Consider the following 25784-nt stretch of genomic DNA (forward strand, 5'->3'; position numbering starts at 1 on the left):
AACCACATTTGGTAAAAGCTTCTTCTTAAAGTAATCCAGCTTGGACTTCATTACCTGCACCTACTCAGGCATTATTAAGTACTACCTTTCCGGTTGTACTACTTTTGCACAACCACCTGGCAGAGGGTTAAATTTCTCAGGTTGCAGGTGTTTGGCACAAGTTGTGAGCACAAATGTCAGTGCTGGAAAACGTGTCTAAGACTAAACTTCCCCACCTGAAGGAAGGGCATTTGTTGCACACTCTAAGGAATGTTTTCAGTTTCTGATGACTTCAGCACCAGAAGAGAACTGTTAGTTTCTGAATCATTTACTGCATGTAAAATTTTCCCTGATCATATCCATTATCTACCTTCAGGGAACAACAGTATTAGCTCTAATGTTAAATTGCCAATAGGATTCTTGCAATTGAACAAATGGATCAAAATCCAATCTCCTTGTAACCTTGTGTCTATGCTTGGGTACTGGATTTGTTTAATTTTGCCTGTGGAAGGCATAGCTTGCTTGTCCTCAGACAGAGGTATCTTCTCTGGTTGGTCAAATTAAGATATGGCCTAGGCAACATTATAACAGAAAAATATGTTGCTGTTACATAAATAGCTCCTTCAAAGTTTTATCAGTGCTCATGTTTCCAAGATTAAACCCAAACATTGGTCATTTCAATTACATGTATGCTATGTAAACTGAGTGTAAAATAAAAAGTTGTGAACAGTTCCTCAGGGTTGGGTTGCCTCCATTGTAACATTGGAATTAACACAACCTTGTTTTGCTGTGTAGGGGGATTGTGTCATTTGCTTTTGTGACTGAAGTGTAAGTGCAGTCATTGAGTTAGGGCTCGAGTAGATTTTGTAACACTAAAGTGAATCATTAAGCTATTTAGTTATGAAATTTGATCAGCTTAAAAGTGGACAGCTTGTAGATGGATGACTGAGAATCTGGTTTGCTGTTATTTGAAGAAATGCCTTTTTAGTTATAAATACGGAATTACTGAATCTGTGTGTGGTGAACTACATATACCTGTCTGGACACGCCCCCCCACTGACTGCTCCTGTGGCTCCTCCCACTGACCATGGCTCCTCCCACGGAACCCGGTATAAAGGCGATTGGAGACACAGCCCCAGCCTCAGTCTCCAGGATGTAGTATGGTAGTCATTTGCTGCTTGTTCTTTCTTCCAGTCAATAAAAGCCGATATCTCGCCTCACGTCTCCGAGAGTTATTGATGGTGCATCACAGTGTTAGTTCATTTTTGTAAATTTATGAGTGTGTTTTTAAGTATATTTTTAACTGCATTTTGTCTTTTCTGCACTGAATCCAACCCACACCTACTTACATAGTGCTTCCTGTATTTTAACCAGATCTTCTTTGGATAATACTCAAATACTTTTTACAAAGATCTTCTGGGAAAAATCATTATATTTTGCTTACCCTTGAAATAAAACCTCTGGTTGATCTTCCAGATATAGAATAAGTAAGTGAATGATAATGGTGTGCAAAAAGTCTTAACATGAAGTCGTTAGGACAGACTGTCTCCATCATCTGATTAACTTTTGATTATATAAATATATTACACTTAGTTATTGCTTTAAGAACACTGAATTAGTTAATGAGTGGCTAAAAGCTGCCTGCTGTGCATTAATAACATGGCACCTGTGTCCTTATTAATATGCTAGTGCTTTAACTCCTATGGGGATATTGGTTACGTGAAAAAAACCATCCATTTTCAGATTTTCTTTTGATTTCAAACTTGGTAATGGAGCTACAAAGCAAATTAAGGAATTCTTTCATTCCTGAATTACCACCATATGAATATTAGGTGGAATAACCAAGTTTTTTGGGGAAAAAAAGTTTATACTGCTCTGATAGTAATTGATTTAGATTTTAAATTGACATTGCTACATTACAAAGTCTATTCATGGGAAAAATTTACAGACAGGTGATAGACTTTCAGTAAAATTACCTCACCCCTGCTGACTCTGGTCTCAGCTGCTGAACTAGAGGGCGGCTTTGAGAAAAAATGGGTCTCAACGTGAGGGGAGCAAAGGCTGAAAATGGAATGATGTTAAATGCTGCAGTGCGTCATATGCTGTTGGAAAGATGGGGTATGAGAGGTGGTTTCCTGGTTTACTTTCCTGATTTCAGGATAGACATCCCTTGTGAAGTTAAGGTAAGAAAGGAACTACGGAGAAATTAGATTATTTACCTTCAGTGGGATGTATCCATGAATGCACTTAACAGCTGAGCCTTTGAGACAGAGAATTCGCAGCTCTTTGTAAAAGAATATTTCCTCATGTAAGCTGATCCCTTGCCCTGAAATGACAACTCTGAATTCTCGGTTCTCCAGCTGGTTGAAAGTATTGTTTAATCCCTTAAACTCTTGTATGTCTCAAGATATTAGTTCAAGTGTGTGGCTTTGTAACAAAAATACACAATTCTCATCAGATCTGTATGTATGTTGCATTTCATTCATAAGAACATGACAAAGTTTAAATGCAGTTTGGTTTGTCACTTGTTTAAATATGCAGTATCTCTGGGAATAGTCTGTTCACAAAAATAGTCTGATGCAAGTAGGTGCCAAAAGAAAGTACTTTCATTTATACTGAGTCGCGTTTAGGTGCCAGGATGACCAACATGTTTTAATGATGTTGTATTGTGGGAAAATGTGGCAGCTAGTTTGCAGACTGTGGGGTCCTGCAAAGTCATGATGTTATCTGCATGAGAATTTCCATGCTTCACAACAGTGTCATGTTTTGCATCATCTGAGAGGCAAATGAGATCTTGATTTAACGGTTCATTTAAATAATTTGGTGCTGCTTCTGAACTACACTGAAATGCCGGAAAAAGAATTATGTGCTCAAATCTTTTGGATGCACTTTGAAGTCAGAACAATCAATTATGGAGGTAGTGGTACCACAACTGAGTAAAGTTTGCAATTCAGCATCAATCAATGTTAGTTCCTTGGTTTCCAAATGGTTCAGTAAAGTGATGAGTGTTAATCTGGTAGCAGATGAATTTGAATCCAGCAACAATAAAATGGTTGAAATTTACTTAGTCCATCTCAGACACTTTTCTCTACCTTTTCTCCATTGCTAGAGACAGCAAGATCACTGACATCTTTTACAAACCCACTTACTCTCGCAGTTATTTGGCTATACTTCCTCCCACACTGTCACATGTGCATGTGCTATTTCCTTCTGTCTCCGCCACATTTGTTATGAGGATGAGGTTTTCCATTCTTGGACATCTGAGATAGCCACTTTGTTTTTTTTAAAAAAGTGTTTCCCTTCCCCAACAATTGATGCTGCCCTCATCTGCATTTCCTGCACACCTACCCTCACTCTATCCTCCTGCTGTCATAACAGGGGCAGGGTTACCTACCAGTCCACCAGCCTCCATATACAACACATCATTCCTCCATAACCTCTGGCACCTCCAACAGATTTTACCACTAAACATCTTTTTTCCTCCGTCCCCCCCCCCCCCCCCGCCCTCCACTTTCCGTAGGGAACAACCTCTGTGTAACTAACTCTTTTGTTTACTCATTGATCTCCCTCCTGGCACTTACCCCTGCAAGTGTGACTCCCTCACCACCATTCAGGGCCCCAAACAGTCCATCCAGGTGAGATGACACTTCACTTGCAAATCTGTTGGGGTTGTCTACTATATCTGGTACTCCTGGTGCAGCTTCCTCGACATCAATGAGACCTGATGCAGATTGAGGGACCACGTTGTCAATCTGACCACCACAAAAGGCAGGATCTCCCAGTGGCTATCCATTTCAATTTGATTTCCCATTCCCGTTCTGACATGCTTGTCCATGGTCTCCATTACTACCATGACGAGGCCAGACTCAGATTGGAGGAATAGCCCTCAGCCTGATTGATGGGCTTCTCTAACTTCCAGTGATTTCTTTTCCTTCCTTCCTTCCTTCCTTCCTCTCTTTTTCTGTTCCCCATTCTGGTTGCCCTCTCACCCCTCTTCTCCTCACCTCCATTTTGCTCCCTTTCTCCTTTGCTTTTTTCCATGGTCTGCTGTCCTCTTCTATCGGATTCCTCCTTCTGCGGCATTTTACCTCTTCCGCCTATCACCTGCCAGCTTCTTACTTCACCCCCTCCTTCACCCGGCTTCACCTATCATCTGCCAGCTTATATTCCTTCCCTTCCCTCCCACCACCACCTTATTCTGGTTTCTGTTCCTTCCTTTCCAGTCCTGATGAAGGGTTCTCAGCCCAAAATGTTAAATGTTTATTCATCTCCATAATGTTGCCTGGCCTACTGATTTCCTCCAGCATTTTGTGTGTGTTGCTCACTGTTAAATAATCATTGCATTTCTAAGCACTGCACTCAGAGTATCAGCTAGTATTCCCTGTTGCTTTTACAAAAAGACATTTGTAATACTGCGTTTTTGATGTGTTTTAAAATTGATCAGAACCAAGGACAAAAAAGATTTAATTATCTTATGTCTGTATATCTTGCAGTTGAGCAGTTCATGTAAGCCTGTGGAGAAAGATAAAGAGAACCTGTGGGGACATAAGAATCTAATTCAAAATTATTGTGATGGGTCTATTGGTAATAAAGATGACATTAAATGTACCTATTGAAACCTATTGACATCTGTTGTATTCTGCATTCAAAAAGTCACCCAACCTGGTCTTAACAAGCACATAACAAGTGGATTTTAGACAGGCCACCTGTCCCATTGTGTTATAGCTGTGGAGTCTCAAAAGTAGGCCCTTCAGCCCATCATGTCTATGCTGACCATCTATACTAATCCCATTTACCCACACTGAAGGTCCTTAGCCTTTTATGCTTTGGCGACTCAAATAAATTAATCTCAAAGCTTCTTAAATGCTTTGATCATCTACACTGTTTTAAATTTGTGCACCTCTATCAGGCCACTCCTCTGCCACCTTCTCTCCAGGGAAACAAACCCTGTCTGTCAGTTTAATTCTGGTCAGCCCATGATTGGAGGCCTGGTGAGCATGCAGAAGAGGTTTAACGTAGCACTGGACAGGCCCTTGCACCCATTGTGTTGTACTGATCTTGATGTCAGTTTGTACTAAATGTCCTCTTCTGGGTGTATCCACCATTCCCGTCATATTCACATGTCTAGCTAAAAGACTCAGTAACTCCACCAAACTGCCTGCATCCACTACTACTGGTAATCCATTCCAGACCCTTACCATCTCTATATAATAAAATCTCTTCCCTCATCACCTTAAAAGTATGTCCTCTCGGGTTCAACATGGAGAAATGGTTCTGACTGTCCACCCAGGTTGCACCTCTCAAATTCTCTGACTGGTCTCTCCTGAGCCTCCAGTGTTCTGGGGAGAGCAATTAAAGTTTGTCCAATTTTACAGCTCATTCCCATTAATCCAGACGGCATCCTGGGAAATCTCTTCAACATCCTTCCATCCGTCTCCATGTCCTTCCTCTGAGGAGGTGATCAGAATTGCGCACACCACTTAAAAAGTCTAAAGTTTTAAATAGCTGCATACAACTTCCTTACCGTTATACCAACAAAGGCCAGCGTGCTATTTACCCCCTTTACCACTTTAGCCACTTGCATAGGCAGATCTATTGAACAATGGAGCAATTCTATTAGGGGACCTACTATTAACTGTATACTTGCTCCTTTCATTTGACCTCCCAAAATGCCTGGATTTAACTCCATTGGCCATTTCTCTGTCCATATCTGTAACTCATCTGCATCTGTGAACAACTCCACCAAACTTGGTGTCATCTACGATCTACTGTACGTTCTCAGAATCGTGATTCATTGTTGCTGTCTTGCATAACAAAATCTGTTGTGCTGCAGCAGTTCAGTGGAAAGGTGTAAAATTACAAAATAGACAAAAATAGGGATAAATACAAGAGATTCTGCAGATGCTGGAAATTCAAAGTAACACACAAAAAAATGCTGGAGGAACTCAGCAGGTCAGGCAGCATCCATGAAAATGAATAAACAGTCAAAGTCTCAGGCCAAGACCCTTCTTCCGGACTGGAAGGGAAGGGGGAAGCCACCAGAATAAAAAGTTGGGGGGGAGGGAAGAAGGACCAGGTAGAAGGTGATGAGTGAAGCCAGGTGAGTGGGAAAGGAAAAGGGCTGGCGAAGAAGGAATCTGATAACGGAGGAGAGCGGACCATGGGAGAAAGAGAAGCAGTGCGCCAGTCTTCATGGTTTCATGGACCGTTCAGAAATCCAATGATGATGGAGGGGGAGGAAGCTGTTCCTGAATCATTGAGTGTGGGTCTCTGAGCTTCTGTTCCTCCTCCCTGATGGAGTAATGAGGAAAGGATATTTCCTGGGTAGTGAGGGTCTTTTAATGATGGATGGCACATTCTTGAGGCACTGCCTCTTGAAGATGTCCTCTGGTGGGAAGGGTTTTGCTGTGATGAGTCTACAAGTTGCAGCCTTTTGTGATCCTGTGCATTGGAGCCTTCACACCAGGCTGCAGTGTGGCCGGTCAGAATACCTGATGTATTGACATCCCAATTCCTCTCAATTTCCTAATGAAGTAGAGCCACAGTGTGCTGGGCACAATACAAGACAGATAGATTCCTGAATCAACTCCTTTGTCTTGCTGACGTTTCATTCAAGTTATCTATCGATATATATCGCAAACAATGCAATTCCCAGTATTGCAGAACAACACTGGCCTAAGGCGTCCAGCCCGAATAACAGCTGCTCACCCCTCCTCTCTGTCTTATATGAGCAACCAATTCCCAACCCAAAGTTACAATTCAGTCTGGATCTCGTACGTCTTCTGAATCAACCTTCTGTGAGGGACCTTGATGCCTTACGAAGGTACAAGCAGGTAATGTCTACTGCCATACCATCATCAAATGTCCCTATCACCTCCTCAGTCAAACTCTGTCTGTAAGGCATGGCCCACCCTGCACAAACTCATGCTGACTGTCCCTAAGCAAGCAATGCCTTTCCAAATGCGCTCAAATCCTCTCTAATTACTTCTATAGTGGTAGGTTGGTTAATACTTGATGCTGAACTGAAGAACATATCTAGGTGAAAGTCAATCACAACACTTTGAATCAGAATGTTCGTCATGATGGAGAAAGATTTTATTTTTGTGATCAACTTTTCTTATGATCTTGTACAACTGCACGATTATAATTTTTTGCTAGCTTGTTATGATCGTGCATCCCCTACTGGTGAGCTTTCTATACTGCAGTTTCACAGATCAACTGAAGGTATTTGCTAATGCATTGTAGGAGTTGCAAGTACAAAAAGTATTTGTTGTCCATATGATCTGAAGTGTAGAGTGTTGATAACATCGTAGCTGTGAAAAATTAGTTGCACCACATCAGCCTAATTTGATTGCTTATTTGTTCAAAGCATGTATGAATCATTAGGATTGGAACAACTCAGAATATAAATAAAGTAAGCCAGCACACAAGAAGGTGAACTTTTAATGTACCACATTTGGTTTTAAAGTGTTTGTTTTGAAGTTGATGCAATCTTTTCATGCACAGATTCTGTATTAATTGCCATAATAAATGTGTCTCCATGTGTATTTGAGTTTTGAATCAATATATTTTTAAAAGCTTGCAGCTATACCTTTTTTGGGGGAAGTTGTTTTGTTGATTACAGTCTGCACATGTACAATGGGTGTACTTTATTAACTGTCTAGGCTGTTCTGCCTTTATTCTCTGAGACATGCACAACAATTCAACCATTGATCCAAATGGAGAAGAATAATCCTTGCCATCTGCCTCTGGAGAGCTGCAGAAGTGAAGCATGCAGCGGGGCGAGGATTTGTGGGGCTATGACAGCAATTGTTTGCAACCCAGAGAATGAAAAGTGTCTGAAGTCTGGCAGTCTGCTATGAGTCTCATGCAACGGGTGAGGGTATATGATCATTGGGCCCATATCATAAGCTGTGGAAGAAAATAGATCCGGGTATCCGGCAACAAACATGCTGGCTGAATTTCCAGCAGACTTCTGACAACCTGCCCTGTTCAAAATGAAATTCTGCTTTTTCAGAATCAGGTTTATTATCACCAGCATATATCGTGAAATTTGTTAACTTAGCAGAGGCAGGTCAATGCAGTACATAATATGGAAGAAGGAGGAAAAAAATAATAAACAAGTAAATCAATTATGGTATACGTATATTGAATAGATTAACATCGTGCAAAAAGCAGAAATAATATATAGTGAAAAAAAGTGAGGGAGTGTTCATGGGTTCCTGAATCACTGAGTGTGTGCCTTCAGGCTTCTGTATCTCCAACCTGATGCTAACAGAAAAAGGGCATGCCCTGGGTGCTGGAGGTCCTTAAGAATAGACGCTGCCTTTCTGAGACATTGCTCCTTGAAGATGTCCTGGTACTTTGTAGGCTTGTACCCAAGATGGAGCCAACTAAATTTACAACCCTCTGCAGCTTCTTTCAGTCCTGTGCAGTAGCCCTCCATACAAGGCAGTAGTGCAGCCTGTCAGAATGCTCTCTACAGTACATCTATAGAACTTTTTGAGTGTATTTGTTGACATACCAAATCTCTTCAAACTTTTTATTAAGTATAGTCACTGTCTTGCCTTCTTTATAACTGCATCAATATGTTGGGACCGGGTTAGATCTTGACACTCAGGAACTTGAAACTACTCACTCTCTCCACTTCTGATCCCTCTGAGGATTGGTATGTGTTCCTTCATCTTACCCTTCCTGAAGTCCACAATCAGCTCTTTCGCCTTACTGACATTGAGTGCCAGGTTGTTGCTGTGACACCACTCCACTAGTCGGTATATCTCGCTCCTGTGAGTCCTGTCATCTCCGTCTGCGATTCTACCAACAATAGTTGTATCATCAGCAAATTTTATCATGATATTTGAGCTATGCCTAGCTGCAGATACATGAGTACAGAGAGTAGAGCAGTGGGCTAAGCACACACCCCTGAGGTGCACCAGTGTTGATCATCAGTGAGGAGGAGATGTTATCAACAATCCCCACAGATTGTGTCTTCCATTTAGGAAGTCGATGATCCAATTGCAGTGGGAGGTACAGAGGCCCAGGTTCTGTAACTTGTCTATCAGGATTGTAGGAATGATGGTATTAAATGTTGAGCTATAGTAGCTGAACAGCATCCTGACATAGGTGTTTGTGTTGTCCAGGTGGTCTAAAGCCACAAGGAGAGCCATTGAGATTGCATCTGCCATTGACCTATTGTGGCGATAGGCAAATTGCAATGGGTCCAGGTCCTTGCTGAGGCAGGAGTTCAGTCTAGTCATGACCAACCTCTCAAAGCATTTCATCACTGTCGATGTGAGTGCTACCAGACGGTAGTCATTAAGGCAGCCCACATTATTCTTCTTAGGCACTGGTATAATTGTGGCCTTTTTGAAGCAAGTGGGAACTTCTGCCTGCAGCAGTGATAGGTTGAAAATGTCCTTGAATACTCCCACCAGTTGGTTGGCACAGCTTTCAGAGTCTTACCAGGTATTCCATCGGGACCTTCCACCTTGCAAGGGTTCACCCTCTTTAAAGACAGTCTAACATCGGCCTCTGAGACGGAGATCACAGGGTCATCAGGTGCAGCTGTAGTTGTGTTCTCCCTTTTAGAGGGCGCGGAGTTCATCTGGTCACTGCCATTAATGCTATTGAGTTTTGCTTTTTAGGAAGTAATGTGTTGCAAACCCTGCCAGAGTTGTCGTAAATCCAATGTCGCCTCCAACCTCATTCAAAAACGGCCCTTGAAAGAGCCCTCTGCTTTTTGTCTGCCATAGTCATTGTTCCCCCCCTCCCCAGTGCTTTCATAATATTTCAGCCTGATTTACCTGACAGCCCTTCTCATCTAACCTCTTCCCCACATACCACTAATAACAACACTGTACTGCATATCTAACTCTTTAATTGCATAAAATCTCCCCAGTTCCACCATTGACTCCAGGAAAGCAAGTCACCATTCAGTCTTCACTTTGCTTCCCAAAACCTGCATTAATAAACTATTAATAACAAATTGGGGCAAGAATAGGTCATTGGACATCGGGATTAGAAAAGTTCTCCTCTAACAACACCAATTTCTGGCACCCTTCCCTTTCATGTCTTTTTGTTCCTGTATCAACCTCTGTACAAACTCAGTGAGTGGAGCCCTCTAGGATAGAGAATGTCAGCGATTCACTGCTTTCTGTGTGAAGGAACTTCTCATTTCTGTTCAAATGGATTTTCCCTGTTCTGAGATAATGCCCCTGCATCTTAGTCTTTTCCGTTAAAGAAGCATCCTCTCTACTTTAAGCCTTTTTGAATCCCATAAACCCTTTAAAATTCCATCAGATCTTTTTCATTCTTGTAAATTCAGCAAATACAGGCTTAGAAACATAGAAAACCTACAGCACAATACAGGCCCTTTGGCCCACTAAGTTGTGCCAAGCATGTCCCTACCTTAGAAATTACTAGGCTTACCCATATCCCTCTATTTTTCTAAGCTCTATGTACCTATCCAAAAGTATTCCACGCACTCACCACTCTCTAAGAAAAAGCTCACCCCTGACATTTCCTCTGTACCTTCTCCCCAGCACCTTAAACCTGTGTCCTCTTGAGGCAACCATTTCAGCTCTGGGAAAAAGCCTCTGACTATCCACACAATCAATACCTCTATCAGGTCACCTCTCATCCTCTGTCGCTGCAAGGAGAAAAGGCCGAGTTCACTCAACCTATTCTCATAAGGCATGCTCCCCAATCCAGGCAATGTCCTTGTAAATCTTCTCTGCACCCTTTCTATGGCTTCCACATCCTTCCTGTAGTGAGGCGACCAGAACTGAGCACAGTACTCCAAGTGGAGTCTGACCAGGGTCCTATATAACTGCACCGTTACCTCTCGGCTGCTAAATTCAATTCCATGATTGATGAAGACCAATACACCGTACGCTTTCTTAACCACAGAGTCAACCTATGCAGCTGCTTTGAATGTCCTATGGACTCGGACCCCAAGATCGTCTGATCCTCCACACTGCCAAGAGTCTTACCATTAATACTATGTTCTGCGATCATATTTGACCTACCAAAGTGAACCATCTCACATTTATCTGGGTTGAACTCCATCTGCCACTTCTCAGCCCAGTTTTACATCCTATCAATGTCCCGCAGTAACCTCTGACAGCCCTCCACACTAACCACAACACCTTCAATCTTTGTGTCAGCAGCAAACTTACTAACCCATCCCTCCACTTCCTCATCCAGGTCATTTATAAAAATCACGAAGAGTAAGGGTCCCAGAACAGATCCCTGAGGCACTGACCCCCAGGCAGAATATGACCCGTCTACAACCACGCTTTGCCTTCTGTGGGCAAGCCAGTTCTGGATCCACAAAGCAATGCCCCCTTGGATCCCATGCCTCCTTACTTTCTTAATAAGCCTTGCATGGGGTACCTTATCAAATGTGTTGCTGAAATCCATATACACTACATCTACTGCTCTTCCTTCATCAATGTGTTTAGTCACATCCTCAAAAAATTCAATCAGGCTCGTAAGGCACGACCTGCCCTTGACAAAGCCATGCTGACTATTCCTAATCATATTACACCTCTCCAAATGTTCATAAATCATGCCTCTCAGGATCTTCTCCATCAACTTACCAACCCCTGAGGTAAGACTCATTGGTCTATAATTTCCTGGGCTATCTCTACTCCCTTTCTTGAATAAAGGAACAACATCCACAACCCTCAAATCCTCCGGAACCTCTCCCATTCCTATGGATGGTGCAAAGATCATCACCAGAGGCTCAGCAATCCTCCTCCCTCACCTCCTACAGTAGCCTGGGGTACATCTCATCCAGTCTCGGTGACTTATCCAACTTTATGCTTTCCAAAAGCTTCAGCACATTCTCTTTCTTAATATCTATATGCTCAAGGTTTTCAGTCTGCTGCAAGTCATCACTACAATCACCAAGATCCTTTTCCGTAGAGAATACTGAAGTAAAGTATTCATTAAGTACCTCTGCTATTTCCTCCGGTTCCATACACTCTTTCCCACTGTCACACTTGATAGGTCCTGTTCTTTCACGTCTTATCCTTTTGCTCTTCACATACTTGTAGAATGCCTTGGGGTTTTCCTTAATCCTGCCCGCAAAGGCCTTCTCATGGCCCCTTCTGGCTCTCCTAATTTCTTCCTTAAGCTCTTTCCTGTTAGCCGTATAATCTTCTAGATCTCTAACATTATCTAGCTCTCCGAACCTTTTGTAAGCTTTTCTTCTTGACTAGATTTATTACAGCCTTTATACACCATAATTCCTGTACCTTACTATAACTTCCCTGTCTCATTGGAACGTACCTATGCAGAACTTCACACAAATATCCCCTGAACATTTGCCACATTTCTTCCGTACTTTTCCCTGAGAACATCTATTTCCAATTTAAGCTTCCAATTTCCTGCCTCATAATTCCCTTTACTCCAATTAAATGCTTTTCTAACTTGTCTGTTCCTATCTCTCTCCAATGCTCTTGTAAAGGAGATAGAATTGTGATCACTATCTCCAAAATGTTCTCCCACTGAGAGATCTGACACCTGACCAGGTTCATTTCCCAATACCAAATCAAGTACAGCCTCTCCTTTTGTAGGCTTACCTACATATTGTGTTAAGAAAACTTCCTGAACACACCTAACAAACTTTACCCCATCTAAACCCCTTGCTCTAGGGAGATGCCAATCGATATTTGGGAAATTAAAATCTCCCATCATGACGACTCTGTTATTATTACACCTTTCCAGGATCTGTTTCCCTATTGGCCCCTCAATGTCCCTGTTACTATTTGGCGGCCTATAAAAAACACCCAGTAAAGTTATTGACCCCTTCCTGTTCCTAGCCTCCACCCACAGAGACTCTGTAGACAATCCCTCCATGGCGTCTCCCTTTTCTGCAGCTGTGACATTATCTCTGATCAACAGTGCCACGCTCCCACCTCTTTTGCCTCCCTCCCTGTTCTTTCTGAAATATCGAAAGCTGGCAGTTGAAGTAACCATTCCTGTCCCTGAGCCATCCAAGTCTCTAATGGCCACCACATCATATCTCCAAGTACTGATCCACGCTCTAAGCTCATCTGCTTTGTTCACAATACTCCTTGTATTAAAATAGACACATCTCAAGCCTTCGGTCTGAACGCGTCCTTTCTCTATCACCTGCCTATCCTCCCTCTCGCACTGTCTACAAGCTTTCTTTATTTGTGAGCCAACTGCCTCTTCCCCAGTCTCTTCAGTTCAGTTCCTACCCCACAACAATTCTAGTTTAAACTCTTCCCAATAGCCTTAGCAAACTTCCTCACCAGGATGTTGGTCCCCCTGAGATTCAAGTGCAACCCGTCCTTTTTGTACAGGTCACACCTGCCCCAAAAGAGGTCCCAGTGATCCAGAAATCTGAATCCTTGCCCCCCCCCCCCCGCTCCAATCTGTCAGCTACGCATTTATCCTCCATCTCATTCTAAACCTATACTCATTGTCGCGTGGCACAGGCAGTAATCCCGAGATTACCACCTGTGTGGTCCTGCTTCTCAACTTCCTTCCTAACTCCCTGTAGTCTTTTTTCAGGACCCCCTCTCTTTTCCTACCCTATGTCATTGATACCAATATGTACCACAACCTCTGGCTGTTCTCCCTCCCACTGCAGGATATCTTGGACACGATTTGAAACATCCCAGACCCTGGCACCTGGGAGGCAAACTACCATCCAAGTTTCTTCCCTGCATTCACAGAATCGCCTGTCTGACCCCCTAACTATCGAGTCCCCTATTGCTACTGCCTTCCTCTTCTGTCCCCTACCGTTCTGAGCCACAGGGCCAGACTCTGTGCCAGAGGCACGGCCACTGTTTCTTCCCCCAGGTAGGCTGTCCCCCCCAACAGTACTGAAACAGGAGTACTTATTGTCAAGTGGTACAGTCACAGGGGTACTTTCTAGTACCTGACTCTTCCCCTTCCCTCTTCTGACTGTGACCCACTTGTCTGTCTCCCACGGCCCCGGGGTGACCATCTGCTTATAACTTCTTCCTGTCACCTCCTCGCTCTCCCTGACCAGATGAAGGTCATCGAGCGGCATCTCCAGTTCCCTAACTCCAGTCCCTTAGGAGCTGCAGCTCGACATACCGGGTGCAGATATAGCCATCCGGGAGGCTGGGAGACTCCAGAACCTCCCACGTCTGACACCGACCACAGAAAACCGGCCTCACACACATACTACTTCCTTTCTGCAATTAACACAGGTAAACCTACCTCGCCTAGTCCCGTTACCACCTAAGCCCATTGAGCCAATACCCTATCATTCTTCCTCCCTCTCACTCCGCTGCTCACTGGATATGGCGGTCTTCTTTTTCAACCTTTCCCGCTCTACTGGCTGACGTCAAGTGCCTTGCGCGGTCTTGCCTCTCTTTTACCCCGAGTAGTAAAACTGCCTTCACTCCAGAAATCCTTAGCCGTTTACCCACAGCTTTCTTGCTCTGAATCAAGGCTTACTGTAATTGTTAAATGAAGGTCTCATTACCTAAATGCAAGAACTAGGTTTACATTTTGTGAAGATAGACTGAAAGGGAAGGGAGGAGATGGATATTAAGAGGGAAATTCGAGTGCCTGAAGCCTTGGTGATAGAAGATGTGATTGCTTGTGATGGAGTGACAGATCTGTACTGCAAAATAAATGAGAAATGGAGAAAGGCACAGATATTGGAATACTGTAGGCCAGAGAAATCACAGAGGGAATTGTGTGACCTGTGGAGGGATTTGAAAGAGGAGAAGAAATGTTTAAAATTTGAGACATTATTTAAACAGGGCACAATGTGGATCAATGAGCTGGGTGAATCGTACTTTGTGAGAATTAGGATACTGGTTGCAAATTTGGGTAGTCTCCAGTTTAGAAGGTGGTTGAACAGCACTATGTTGGAGTCCTCACATGGTGTTCTGGCATGTAGTATCCTCAGGACCTGTCAAACTGTTAGGTATTAAATATGTGGAGGATACAGAGTTGTGAAAGATAATTATTAATTGGTCACACTTTTGAAAGTTTTGGGATTTAATTTGTACATGTGAATATTACTCAGTCTCAAAAGTCATTGATTTATTGGTGGGATAAGCTGGTTTTACGCAGGGGAGGTGATCTCTTCCAAAATTGATTTGAGTTCTTTGAAGAGATAACAAGGATGATTGGTGTGGGTGATAAATGGGTTTTAGTAAAGTTTTTGATAAAGTCCCACAGGACTGATCTAAGGTGAAGGTGTATAAAGTTTTGATAAAATTAGTTTGGCCATAGAAGATGGTGGGTTGTGATGGAGGGGGTTTGTGACCTGTGGTGTTCCATGAGGATTGGTGATGTCACCTCTGTTGTTTGTAGTTATAAATAATTTGGCTGAAAATATAAGGAGAATGAGTAAGTTTTCAGAAGAGATAAAACTTTTCAGAGTTGTGGAGGGTTGTAGGAAATTTGCTAAAGGATTATCAGAACGTAGATCAGTTGGAAATTTGAGCAGAGAAATGGCAGATGGAGTTCGATCCAAATAAGTGAGGTGCTGCATTTTGGAGATCAAATATGAGAGAAGTATACAGTAAATGGCAGGACCCTTAGGAGATTTGATGCACAGTGGGATCCAAGTCCATTGCTCCCAGCAAGTGAGAACAGAAGTAGATAGGGTGCTAGAGAAGGCACATGGCGTAATTGCCTTCATCAGTTGGGGTGTTGAGTATTAAAAATCGGGAAATCATGGTGCAGTAACCTAAAACTTTAGCCGGGCCATATTTGAAGTATTGTGTGAAGTTCTGGTCACTGCATTACAGGGAGGATGCAAAGGCTTTGGAAAGGGTTGACAAAGAGGTTCATGGGAATGTGAGCAAATGTGTGTCTTTTTCCTCTTGAGGCAAAGATAGGTTAGATAGGCAGAGTATTTTTTTCCCCAGGGTAGAAATTTCAAATTCCAGAAGAGCCTAGGTCTAGAAAGTGAAGAGGGGGAAGTTTAATGGAGATTTGCAAGACAATTGATTCCCCGAGTTGTAAATGGCTGGAACGTGGAAGTGATCAGCGTAGATACAACAGCAATATCTAAGGGGCATTTTGACAGGGAGGTGAATAGGCAGGGAATGGAGGGATATAGACCATATGCAGACTAGGTTGGATTAACATCACAGACATAATGGGCCAAAGGGTCTGTTCCTGTGCTGATGTAGGTGAGGGGTATACTGATTTATTCAGTAGTTACACTGATATTAATAATTTATTAATACAAGGGTGCGGAAGCAAAGTAAAGGTTGTAATGATGATCAAGGTAAGTGACAGCATTGTAAAGGCCATTATGGAGTGGGGGGCTTTCCTTCTGCATTAGCCAAGGTTTCCACCAATTCTAGAGTAGTTTGGGCAAAACCTCCAAGACTATGGGCTAACTTATGAAGACCAATCCCAGGGCACCTATTTGTTTCTGAAGCGCCCACTCCACCCAGCAAAATCTGACAGTGCTCTTGCAGTTTGAGAGCTTCCTTCTCAACAGTTGGAAGCTGCTACCACGGGAGACACGGTATTCCACTCCTGCCTTAAAATAGGACTTGGAGAGCTTCCAGTATTACCTGTTCCGTTCCGGAGACCGAGTACAAAGCACTCATCTGGATCCACTCCCTGAAAGACCGCAGAGCACACATCATGAGATGGTACCTGCCTCTACAACCGTTCCATTTCAACGTCCGTCATAAGGCAGGCTATCTCTCCTGATTGTCTACCTTGTGGTGGGGGGAAGGGGGTGTTGTGACAGAACAGGTTGGCAATGCAAATTCTCCCACTAACCTTGCCTCTTTGTCTCAGTAGTCACTCCTCTTCATTCTGTCCCTGGTCTAGTTTTCCCAGTAGTTCACATACTTTACTCTCCTGTTCTGCAGGTCTTGGGAATGTACCATTTAAACACCCCAACAATCGCTAGCTTGGCTTATCAAAACAATCCCTTCAGTTGGCGTGCTCTACTGGTTTATAACTCAAAAAAACAAGGATTCAGGACACAGGCATTCCAAACAGTTACATTTATTTTCACTCAGACACTGTTTCATCAGTTGTAGACAGCAGAATGGCCCCAAAAAACCCGAGGGACAGTTTGGGATGAAAACATGGGTTAGTGGGAGCAGGTGCACTACACCTTACGCAGGCAACACCACTGGGGTGGAGTGGGGGGAGGCATTATTCATTTATATTCATCTGAGCACATGTACACTGGGCTTAACTGAGACTACGTCCACACTAGACCGGATAAATCCATAACTGAAGCCTTTTCTCTTCGCGTTGACCCTCTGTCCACGCTGAAATGGTGTTTTCCTCCCCTGAAAACAGAGCTTTTCTAAAACACCCTCCAGAGTGTGTAAATATGAAAGCACTGATTAGGCAGAGTAATGTGGACAGGGTAACTAGAGATTTCTAAAAACACTGTCATGACTTGTTGGAACAGATAGCGGCATTTCATTGTTTTCTTGAATGCAACTTAACAATTTCAGAACAGACGGCAACGAGACTGAAGCCAGAAGAGTTAGAAATGTACTCAGCAAATACTTTGACCCTTAACTTACTGAATAAATAAGTATACTCACTTTGCCCTGTTTTCTGTCCTTGCTCATATGAAGGTGGTTTACCTATTTATGCAAGTACTTCTCTGACAATAGATGTGTAACAGCCTAATGTAACATTGTATGGAAATACAAGATAACACTGATGCAGACATGTTTTATACATTTAACAAGGTGCTTTATTAATGCAACAGAGTTAGTCAGTTTTTCGATGTTTGTCTTCATTCGGGCCCATCTGTCCGTGAACTCCCTGTCGGTTGCCTCCATGTGCTCCAGTATTTGTTTTTTTCAGTTTTGAGTCCTCCTGTGCGAGAGCAAACAACTGTCTGTTGTTTGGCAATTTCCTTTTAAGTTTTTCTAGTCTGTAACTGGACAAACGTGCACTTTCACAGCGAGATTCGACACCAAACATGTCGCTTGTTTTCTGTAGATGTGTCCTGTGCATGCCCAGTAGGAGGAGATTTGCCCAAATACCAGTTTTAATGTGGATGGAGGTATTTTCAAAAACACTTGGTGTGGATGCCTATTGTTCTTATGCGAAACCGGTGTTTTCAAAATTATCCGGTCTAGTGTGGACATAGCCTAAGGCATTTGTTGTGGAATAAAACTGTAGGATGTTAGAATCCCTGTTTAAAATATTCCAGTTCTGCATTTGAAATGTTATTATGGTCTGGTCATGTGCTATCTCCCCCGACCCCAGCAAGCAGAGACAGATTTAAACCCTCAGTCTGGCTTTGCTAGAGAGGTGTGAAGGTTGAATTTGACAGCTGGTGAATAGTTATGTCGGAAAGTTAAAGACAAAGTGTGTGGTGGAGAAATCTTCTGTATATTGGTACATTTTTGTACATACATGTTTGTTTCCATTTGTCTATTTGTAAATGCTTTTTATCTTCACAACTTTTGGGCAGCTTTTACATTTTTTTTCCAACTGGTGACTCTCATCAGGCACATTCTCTGTTTTTTTTTATTACGTAGTTCAGTCTAGTTTTTTATACTGTGTCATGTAACACCATGGTCCTGAAAAAGGTTGTCTCATTTTTACTTTGCACTGTACCAGCAGTTATGGTCGAAATGACAATAAAAGTTGACTTGACTTGACTTGATTTACCCACACCAGGTAGCGAGGTGTGATGTTCTCATATCCCACACATTCTTGCATTCAGTTTGCACCACTGAGCCTCGGGTGCAGAATAACACACTGCAAACTGCCTTGATTACCCCTATGCAATGCCATTGGATCTCCTGTAAATCAGATTAAACTGCTATGCCAAAATTGCTATATTTTGTCAGGATCACAAACTTCCACTTGGGATGATCAAGCATAGGGGAATTGCATACAACAAAATGAAGATTTGGGCATACAGGGCAAGATAACAGGACATGGAGAATGGTTACAGCAAATAAGGAGCCCCATTATGTCCATGCCAACTCTCTACCAGACCAACTTGCTAGTTTCATTCCATCCATCCCCCAAAACCATTCTCTTTATTCAACACAATGAGTCAAAAGGTTTCCGATTCAGATCCCAATTTACTGTATTTATAACATCTGCATCGTTTGTGTCAACAACCGACATACCCAAGGATGTGCTAGGGGCAACAATGCTCAGCAGAACATAACAAAGCAGTAACACCAAAACCATACCCACATAAATACACTTGCCTCCAAGGGGTTCCCAACCTGGGGTCCACAGACCGCTTGGTAAATGGTGGGAGTCCATGGCATAAAAAGGGTTGGGAACCCCTGTTCTAACCCCAGGACAGGCCATCTTCAGCCTCCAGTGGACTGGTGGATTTGCAGACGTAGGGCTTTTGATTTCCAAGTGGACTTGGCCTCTGACTTTCTGACCTTCCATTCGATCTTCGGGCTGAGTCCACACTGACTATCAATCACCTATTTATAGAAATTGCACACTAATCTAGTTTTCCCCTTCTTCACGTTCTGATCAAATCTCCCCAGGTTCTACCTGGGTGGGTTCAGTTCTGACCTTGGGGACTGCCTGGCCAGATTCTGCAACTCAAATACAAACAAGGGAAATTTACCTGCCATCCCGTTTGAATTTGGGATGTGGGAGGGAGTTCCAGCGCCCAGAAAAAATCCCCAGGATCATGGGGAATGTACAAATTCTACCCAGGCATCCCCCAAGGTCAGAATTGAACCCAGGTCTCTCCAGCTCTGCCATCGTTCCTTACAGCTTTTCTGGAGTGTGGAGCAGTGCTTTGGCAGTGAACCTTGCTGCTCTGTCAGCAGAAGGAAAATGGATGTTTCTATTTTTAGAAATAGTCTAATTTTGTTTTGAAAAGTGCTCTTAAATTCTTAAAATACTTAGAAATTCCATCTTTAAAAAGTCTGTGTGGTGGAAAAAAATCACAGAAATAGATTATAAAACTTATTTAGAATCTAATTGAGATTGCACTTCAATATGTAAATGAACAACTTTTTGGACATGAACCACACCTTTGTTTGCGACTGAGAGCGATTTTGCTTCTATTTTTAAAAAACGTGTCTATTGAAGATTTGTGCGTGTGGAAATGAGTTCAACCTGCAGGGATACAAATGACTTTTGAACACAAAATACAGAACAGCAAAAGTCTCTGAAGTGCTGTTCAGTTAGGACTCTGAAAGCTTTCCTGGTTGAGCTCTCGTGGTAATTCAGGAATGCAGGGTCATACAACAGCCTAGTCATACGAGTATTCCCTGAGGACTGTGAGACATTATGGCAAGCTGTCTGGGGGAATCATTTGAGGCGAGTGATGGAAAACCACTTCGGTTGGCCTGTATTTTGCGCTTGCTCTCTCGCTCTCTCTCTCACTCTACCAGTGGAAAAATTTGAACACAGGGTGTAACTAATGAAAATACGTTCAGTGCAGAAAGTTTTCCAGCATTTAGCAGTTGAGCTGTGTGCATTACTCACTAGTCCAGCAGCAAAGCACTTCGAATCACTGCTTTCTGAGCTCGAGAGTTGGATCTCTTCTTGCGGAAAACCAAGGATTCACATTAGGGGTAAGAATGAATATCCAAAAGCCTCTGGACAGGATTATTTTGTTCTTTGAATACATACACGACGCTGGAAAAACTCAGCAGGTCAGGCAGCATCCGTGAGAAAAGAGTAGCCAACGTTTCGGGCCGAGACCCTTCATCAGGAATGGGGGGGCGGGGTAAGAGAGGGCCGAAGCCCAGTAATAGAGATAGGGGAGGGGGAAGGGCTAGAGGCGCCAGGTGGAGAACCAATCAGAGGAAGGATAAAGGGTGGAGGGGATAAGCATGAAAGAACTGTAGAGGTAAAGGAGCAGAAAGTTGAAAGGGGAGACGGGCAGAGAGGGACCTAGGATGGGGGGAGGGGGAGGGAATTACCGGAAATTGGAGAATTCAATGTTCATACCACTAGGCTGGAGGCTACCCAGACGGTAGATGAGGTGTTGCTCCTCCAACCTGAGTTTGGCCTCGTCATGGCAGTAGAGGAGGCCATGTATGGACATATCTAGATGGGAATGAGAGGCAGAGTTGAAGTGGGTGGCAACCGGGAGGTCCTGTCTATTGTGACGGAAGGAGCGAAGGTGCTTGACGAAGCAGTCCCCCAATCTGCGTCGGGTCTCGCCGATGTAGAGGAGGCTGCACCAGATGCAATTATTTTGTTCTTTGTTCAGCTGTGTCAATTTGAATCGTGTCAAGTGTGTACTACATTCTTAAAAGTAGTACACAGCCCACGAACAGATCAGTAAGTCTGACGAATTCTTATCATTCTATGTGAGAGACTTCAGGTCATATATTTGGTTTTGAGTAATGTGCCATCGTAGAGAATTCTGTATCCTCCATATTTTTAATATATAATTCAGCTTGACAGTTCCTGCAGAGACTGTGTGCTGAGTACACATGCAAAGCTGGGATTGCTCCCTAAGGAAATATCCCAATGTGGGTTTCAATTTGTATGTTGTTTAAATTACACCCAACTGGAAATGCCCTTTGCTATTGCAAATTTCTTATTTGAAGCCAGTCAGGCAGATTATATGAGAATTGTAGTCTCTTCTAGATCACAAATATGAAAGGTGGTAGAGAAAGGGAGGGAGATTCTGCTCTTACCTAACCAATTTCTAAAGTGCTATAATTTGAATGTGTTCACTGTGCCACTTAATATTTGGGCAGCATTTCAAGGTATCTAAACAAGATAAACTTCTGTACTGTCATACATGACTGCGATTGAAAGTTTCCTGAATTCATTGTCAGTCTTTAGTCTACTTTGACTGAACTTCACTCACTTTCCACCTGATTGCCTGTCAGTTGCAGGCTAACCGCGGCTGTATATTTCTTTGGACGTATCAAACTGTCTCTGACCCATTGGTCTGCAGTGTCACAATTTTTTGATGCAATCGTATTGCTGGGATTCACGGACTTTCTCTGCACAAGCTGAGTGGGAGGTACTTTCGCGGTATTAGTCAGAACCCCAGTGGAAGCTTTTCTCGTTAACATTCAGTAGAGCTGTCCTTCATCAACTAGAAAGAATCATTTTAGATTTTGGCCTCACATTGTGTTTACAGGAGAAATGATGAATTGCAGCTGCATACACTTTGATGCTCATAGCAGATGTGTTCCTAAGAGAAAGGGACACCTTCACCTTCGAAGGTACAAGGTAAGATGAAATTGTCCACTTACAGTAATTAGTGAGAAAGTGTTGCATGGCTAGCAACAATATTATATATCGAACCGACAGTTGAGCAAATGCTTTGTGTGTGTGTGTGTGTGTGTGTGTGTGTGTGTGTGTGTTTGTGTGTGTGAGAGAGAGAGAGAGATTTGGGAAAACGTTATGGCATTCTCTTGTATCCTGAACCATCAGTGAAACATTCTAGTCCTCAGGCTGGATGTTTCCAATATTCTGTAGTCTATCCCAAGATTGCTGTCTTGATTGATTAGTTAGGTTGAATGGTCTACAAGGTCACGCAAAAAGATCATTCTGGGGAGTGAGGGATTACACTTGTACACAGTTCAGAATTTTTTTCAGGACATTGTATATCAAGAAAGAGGCCAGGTGCTCTCTCTCTGCCTTGGACACAAACATTTATGTGCATTACCCCTAGCTGGTTTAAAAGATGCCAGTTGTTCCTCAAGTTCTATTACTTAGAACACAGAGGCCACACAGCCCAGTCTATGCTGACTCTCAGAACATTCCCATTAGCCTGCATGTAAATCTATTCTCTTGAGTTGAGCTAGATGTCAATTTGTTATACTAGTAATATTTGGAAACTTATCACTGCTGCTCCTCAAAACTAAATCCTTGCCCCACCACCTGGCCAAACTCTCACCTCATTTTTCTCTCCAAATTTGACTGCTGTCTCCCAAATGAGTGTATTTTTTGGCTGTGCAAGATGGCTAATTTGTGATTTCTCCCCTGAACTGAGTTGCCCCATCATTGTTGCCATTCCTTCACCCTCCATGGTCCTCTCTCAAATTCATTCCCCCAATCTTCCCTTTTCTCTGCATATTTTCTTTCCTGCCTCACTTAGTTTCTCCTATCAATTGCCAGCTTGTCCTGCTCCTCCCCCCACCTTCTTCCCCCCCCCCAAACTTCGACCATTTACTTCTCTCCATAAATGCTGCCTGACCTGCTGAGTTCCTCCAGCATTTTGTATGTGGTTTTTTTTCCTAAAAAAGATTGAGCTGTAAATTTTCATTTGACTTCTCACAAGAATGTCTGCCCATGATGCTGTAAACTATCCAAAAAAAACAATCAGTAAGGGTTTTTTTTAATACTTTCGGGCATGGACCATTTGTGGTTTGAGCAAAGGTCCAAGGCTGAAACTATTGCTCCCATTTCCATACACGTGGTGTACTGTGCTCTGAGATTACTTGGCATGTGCAGTGACATCAAACCTTGCAACCACAATGAACCAAAAGATATCCTGCCATGTAAACAAAAAATGGAACTATGAGTTGCCTGACCTGTAAACTGTAGTTTGGATGTTGCCTTGGCAACGTCATTTAGTTTCAAGCTTCAAAGAGTGATGACTGAATTGGTGACCAAATTGTTCTAAATGATCGATACTGATTATATATACAATTCATAGTTAACTAACCTTTAAAATATATTGGGACAGGATTTTTCTGCACTTTAAGTAGTTCTTTATTTTCTGTACATGTTTACTTTGCCATGAAATGTTGTGTAGTCCCACCTCCAATTCATTGGCTGACTTGGTGTTTCAGTGAGTAATGTTCTTAAATATGATTTTTCACTGCATTCAGGTCAAGAGAAAGAGTTGTTTATGCAAAGGACAGTTAGCACAGAATGTTATGAAATGGGTATCAGTTTAGTTTGGGATGTTGTTCGCTGCTATTGTTTACACGACTTGTGCTTTTTCCTCCTTTCTCTTGCACATCGGGGGCTGGTATTTTATTTTTCTTCTTTAATTGGGTTCTTTCAGGTTTCTTGTTTTGTGGCTACCTATAAGCAAAAAAATCTCAAGGTTATACATTCTTTGATAATAAATGTAAGTTTGAATTGAATATGAATTGAATTGTGTGAAGAAGATTCAGCTATTATAGATCACACTGTTGGCCAACAACACCGAGTTTACAAAATTGGGTTGACATTTGGATAAAATGGAGGAATTCAAAAGAAGTATTCAAAACTTTGACGAGTGTTTTGGAGAAAGTGGGGAAGGATTTACGCTGAATTGGATTTTTAAAAAGCCTGAATTTTGATTAGTGTGCAGAACATAATGGAAGTGGCTATGAGAGGATAGATTATATCATGACAAGTGAATGTTGAATCCAAGCCTCTCACAGAAGTAAAGAAAAGGTTAGATAAATACTTGAGCAGAAAAAGCACATTAGAATACAATTAGAGCAATTAAGTGATGGGTGCAACTGCAGAAAGCACAATAAACCAAAGGATGTCTTGATATATATATATATAAAAAAAGTGATGCCTTGCAGTTAGGGAGATCTGTTGTGAAGGAGCAGTACACTATTAATAGCCAGGCCCGTAAGTGTTTATGTACAGAGGGATCTTGGTGCCCAAGTGCATAGCTTCCTGAAGGTGACTGTGGTGGTTGATATGATGGTAAAGAAGGCATTGGGCGGGTTTGCTTGATTGGGACATTGAGATCAAGAGCCCGGAAGTTATGTTGCAGCTTTGTGAAATGCTCATCAGGCCACGTTTGGAGTGTTATATCTAATTCTGGTTGCTCCATTATAGAAAGGATGTGGAGGCTTTCGAGCTGTGCATAAGATGTTTATCAGAATGCTCCCTAGATTAGAGGGAATGGGCTGTAAGGAGAGTTTGGATAATCTGGGGTTGCTATCTCTGGAGCAGTGGAGCATGAAGGGAGATCTGGTTGAGATTTAGGCCATAAGACCATAAGTTAGAGGAGCAGAAGTAGGTCATTCGGCCCATCGAATCTGCTCTGCCTTCGATCATGCGGTGATCCAATTCTTCCAGTCATCCCCACTCCCCTTGCTTTCACCCCATACCCTTTGATGCCGTGGCTAATGAAGAACCTATCTATCTGTGCCTTAAATACACCCAATGACTTGGCCTCTACAGCTGCATGTGGCAGCAAATTCCACAGATTTACCACCCTCTGACTAAAGTAATTTCTCCACATCTCACTTCTGACAGGACGTCCTTCAATCCTGAAGTCGTATGTTCTCGTGCCAGAATTTATAAGATTGTGAGGCATAGAAAGAGTAAATTGCCAGTGTCTTTTTTGCCCATTATTGAAATATCTAATATTAGAGGCCATTTATTTAAGATGAGAGGGTTTAAGTTGAAAGGAGATATGTGGGGTAGGATTTTTACACTGTGGTGGATGCCTGGAATGTGCTGATGGGTGGTGGTGCAGGCAAATATGATAGAAGTGTTCAAAAGGTTCATAAGAAAGACATGGATGTGCAGAGCATGGAGGGATATGGATGTTGTGTAAGCGCAAAGGATTAGTTTAGTTCAACATAAATCAGTAGTTCAATTAGTTTTGCAAAACAGCATAGGCAGAAGGTCCTGTTCCTGTGCTGTACTGTTCTGTGCGTTTCAGAATGCTGTGCGTGACCGGAAGATGTTTGGGAGGGGGCAGTTGTTGGACTAATTCCAGGACATTCATTTAAGAAGGTGATAGAGTTTATATCACTAATGGATGTTGAATAGTCATAGCTTCAAAACTGGCATTGAAAATCTGAAGTATGAAGTAACATATGGAAATAGAACTTGGTAATCCTTCTAGGTGGATGAATGTACATCATCAGGAGACTGACTACAGTAAAGTGCATCAATAGCTGAGAATTGAT

The 25784-nt window shown here is 42.6% G+C and overlaps 1 protein-coding gene across 6 annotated transcripts in view; it reads left to right on the plus strand.

Moving 5' to 3' along the window:
• The window catches only part of LOC140730534 (rho guanine nucleotide exchange factor TIAM2-like), a 252268-nt gene that overhangs the window by 110947 nt on the left and 115537 nt on the right, over nt 1-25784 (plus strand). Inside the window, exons 1-2 of one of the 6 annotated variants that reach the window (XM_073051116.1) lie at nt 20401-20513; nt 22046-22137. The exons of 3 other annotated variants lie outside the window; for them this stretch is intronic. In XM_073051116.1, the coding sequence (XP_072907217.1) occupies nt 22051-22137 (87 nt within the window). In that variant the 5' untranslated portion in view covers nt 20401-20513; nt 22046-22050. Of the gene's footprint in view, nt 1-20400; nt 20514-22045; nt 22138-25784 lie in introns of those variants that run through there. 2 more of the 6 variants (XM_073051115.1, XM_073051120.1) reach the window with 2 other exon arrangements.

The sequence above is a fragment of the Hemitrygon akajei genome, chromosome 7 (genome assembly GCF_048418815.1).
Source record: "Hemitrygon akajei chromosome 7, sHemAka1.3, whole genome shotgun sequence".
Classification (NCBI taxonomy): Eukaryota; Metazoa; Chordata; class Chondrichthyes; order Myliobatiformes; family Dasyatidae; genus Hemitrygon; species Hemitrygon akajei.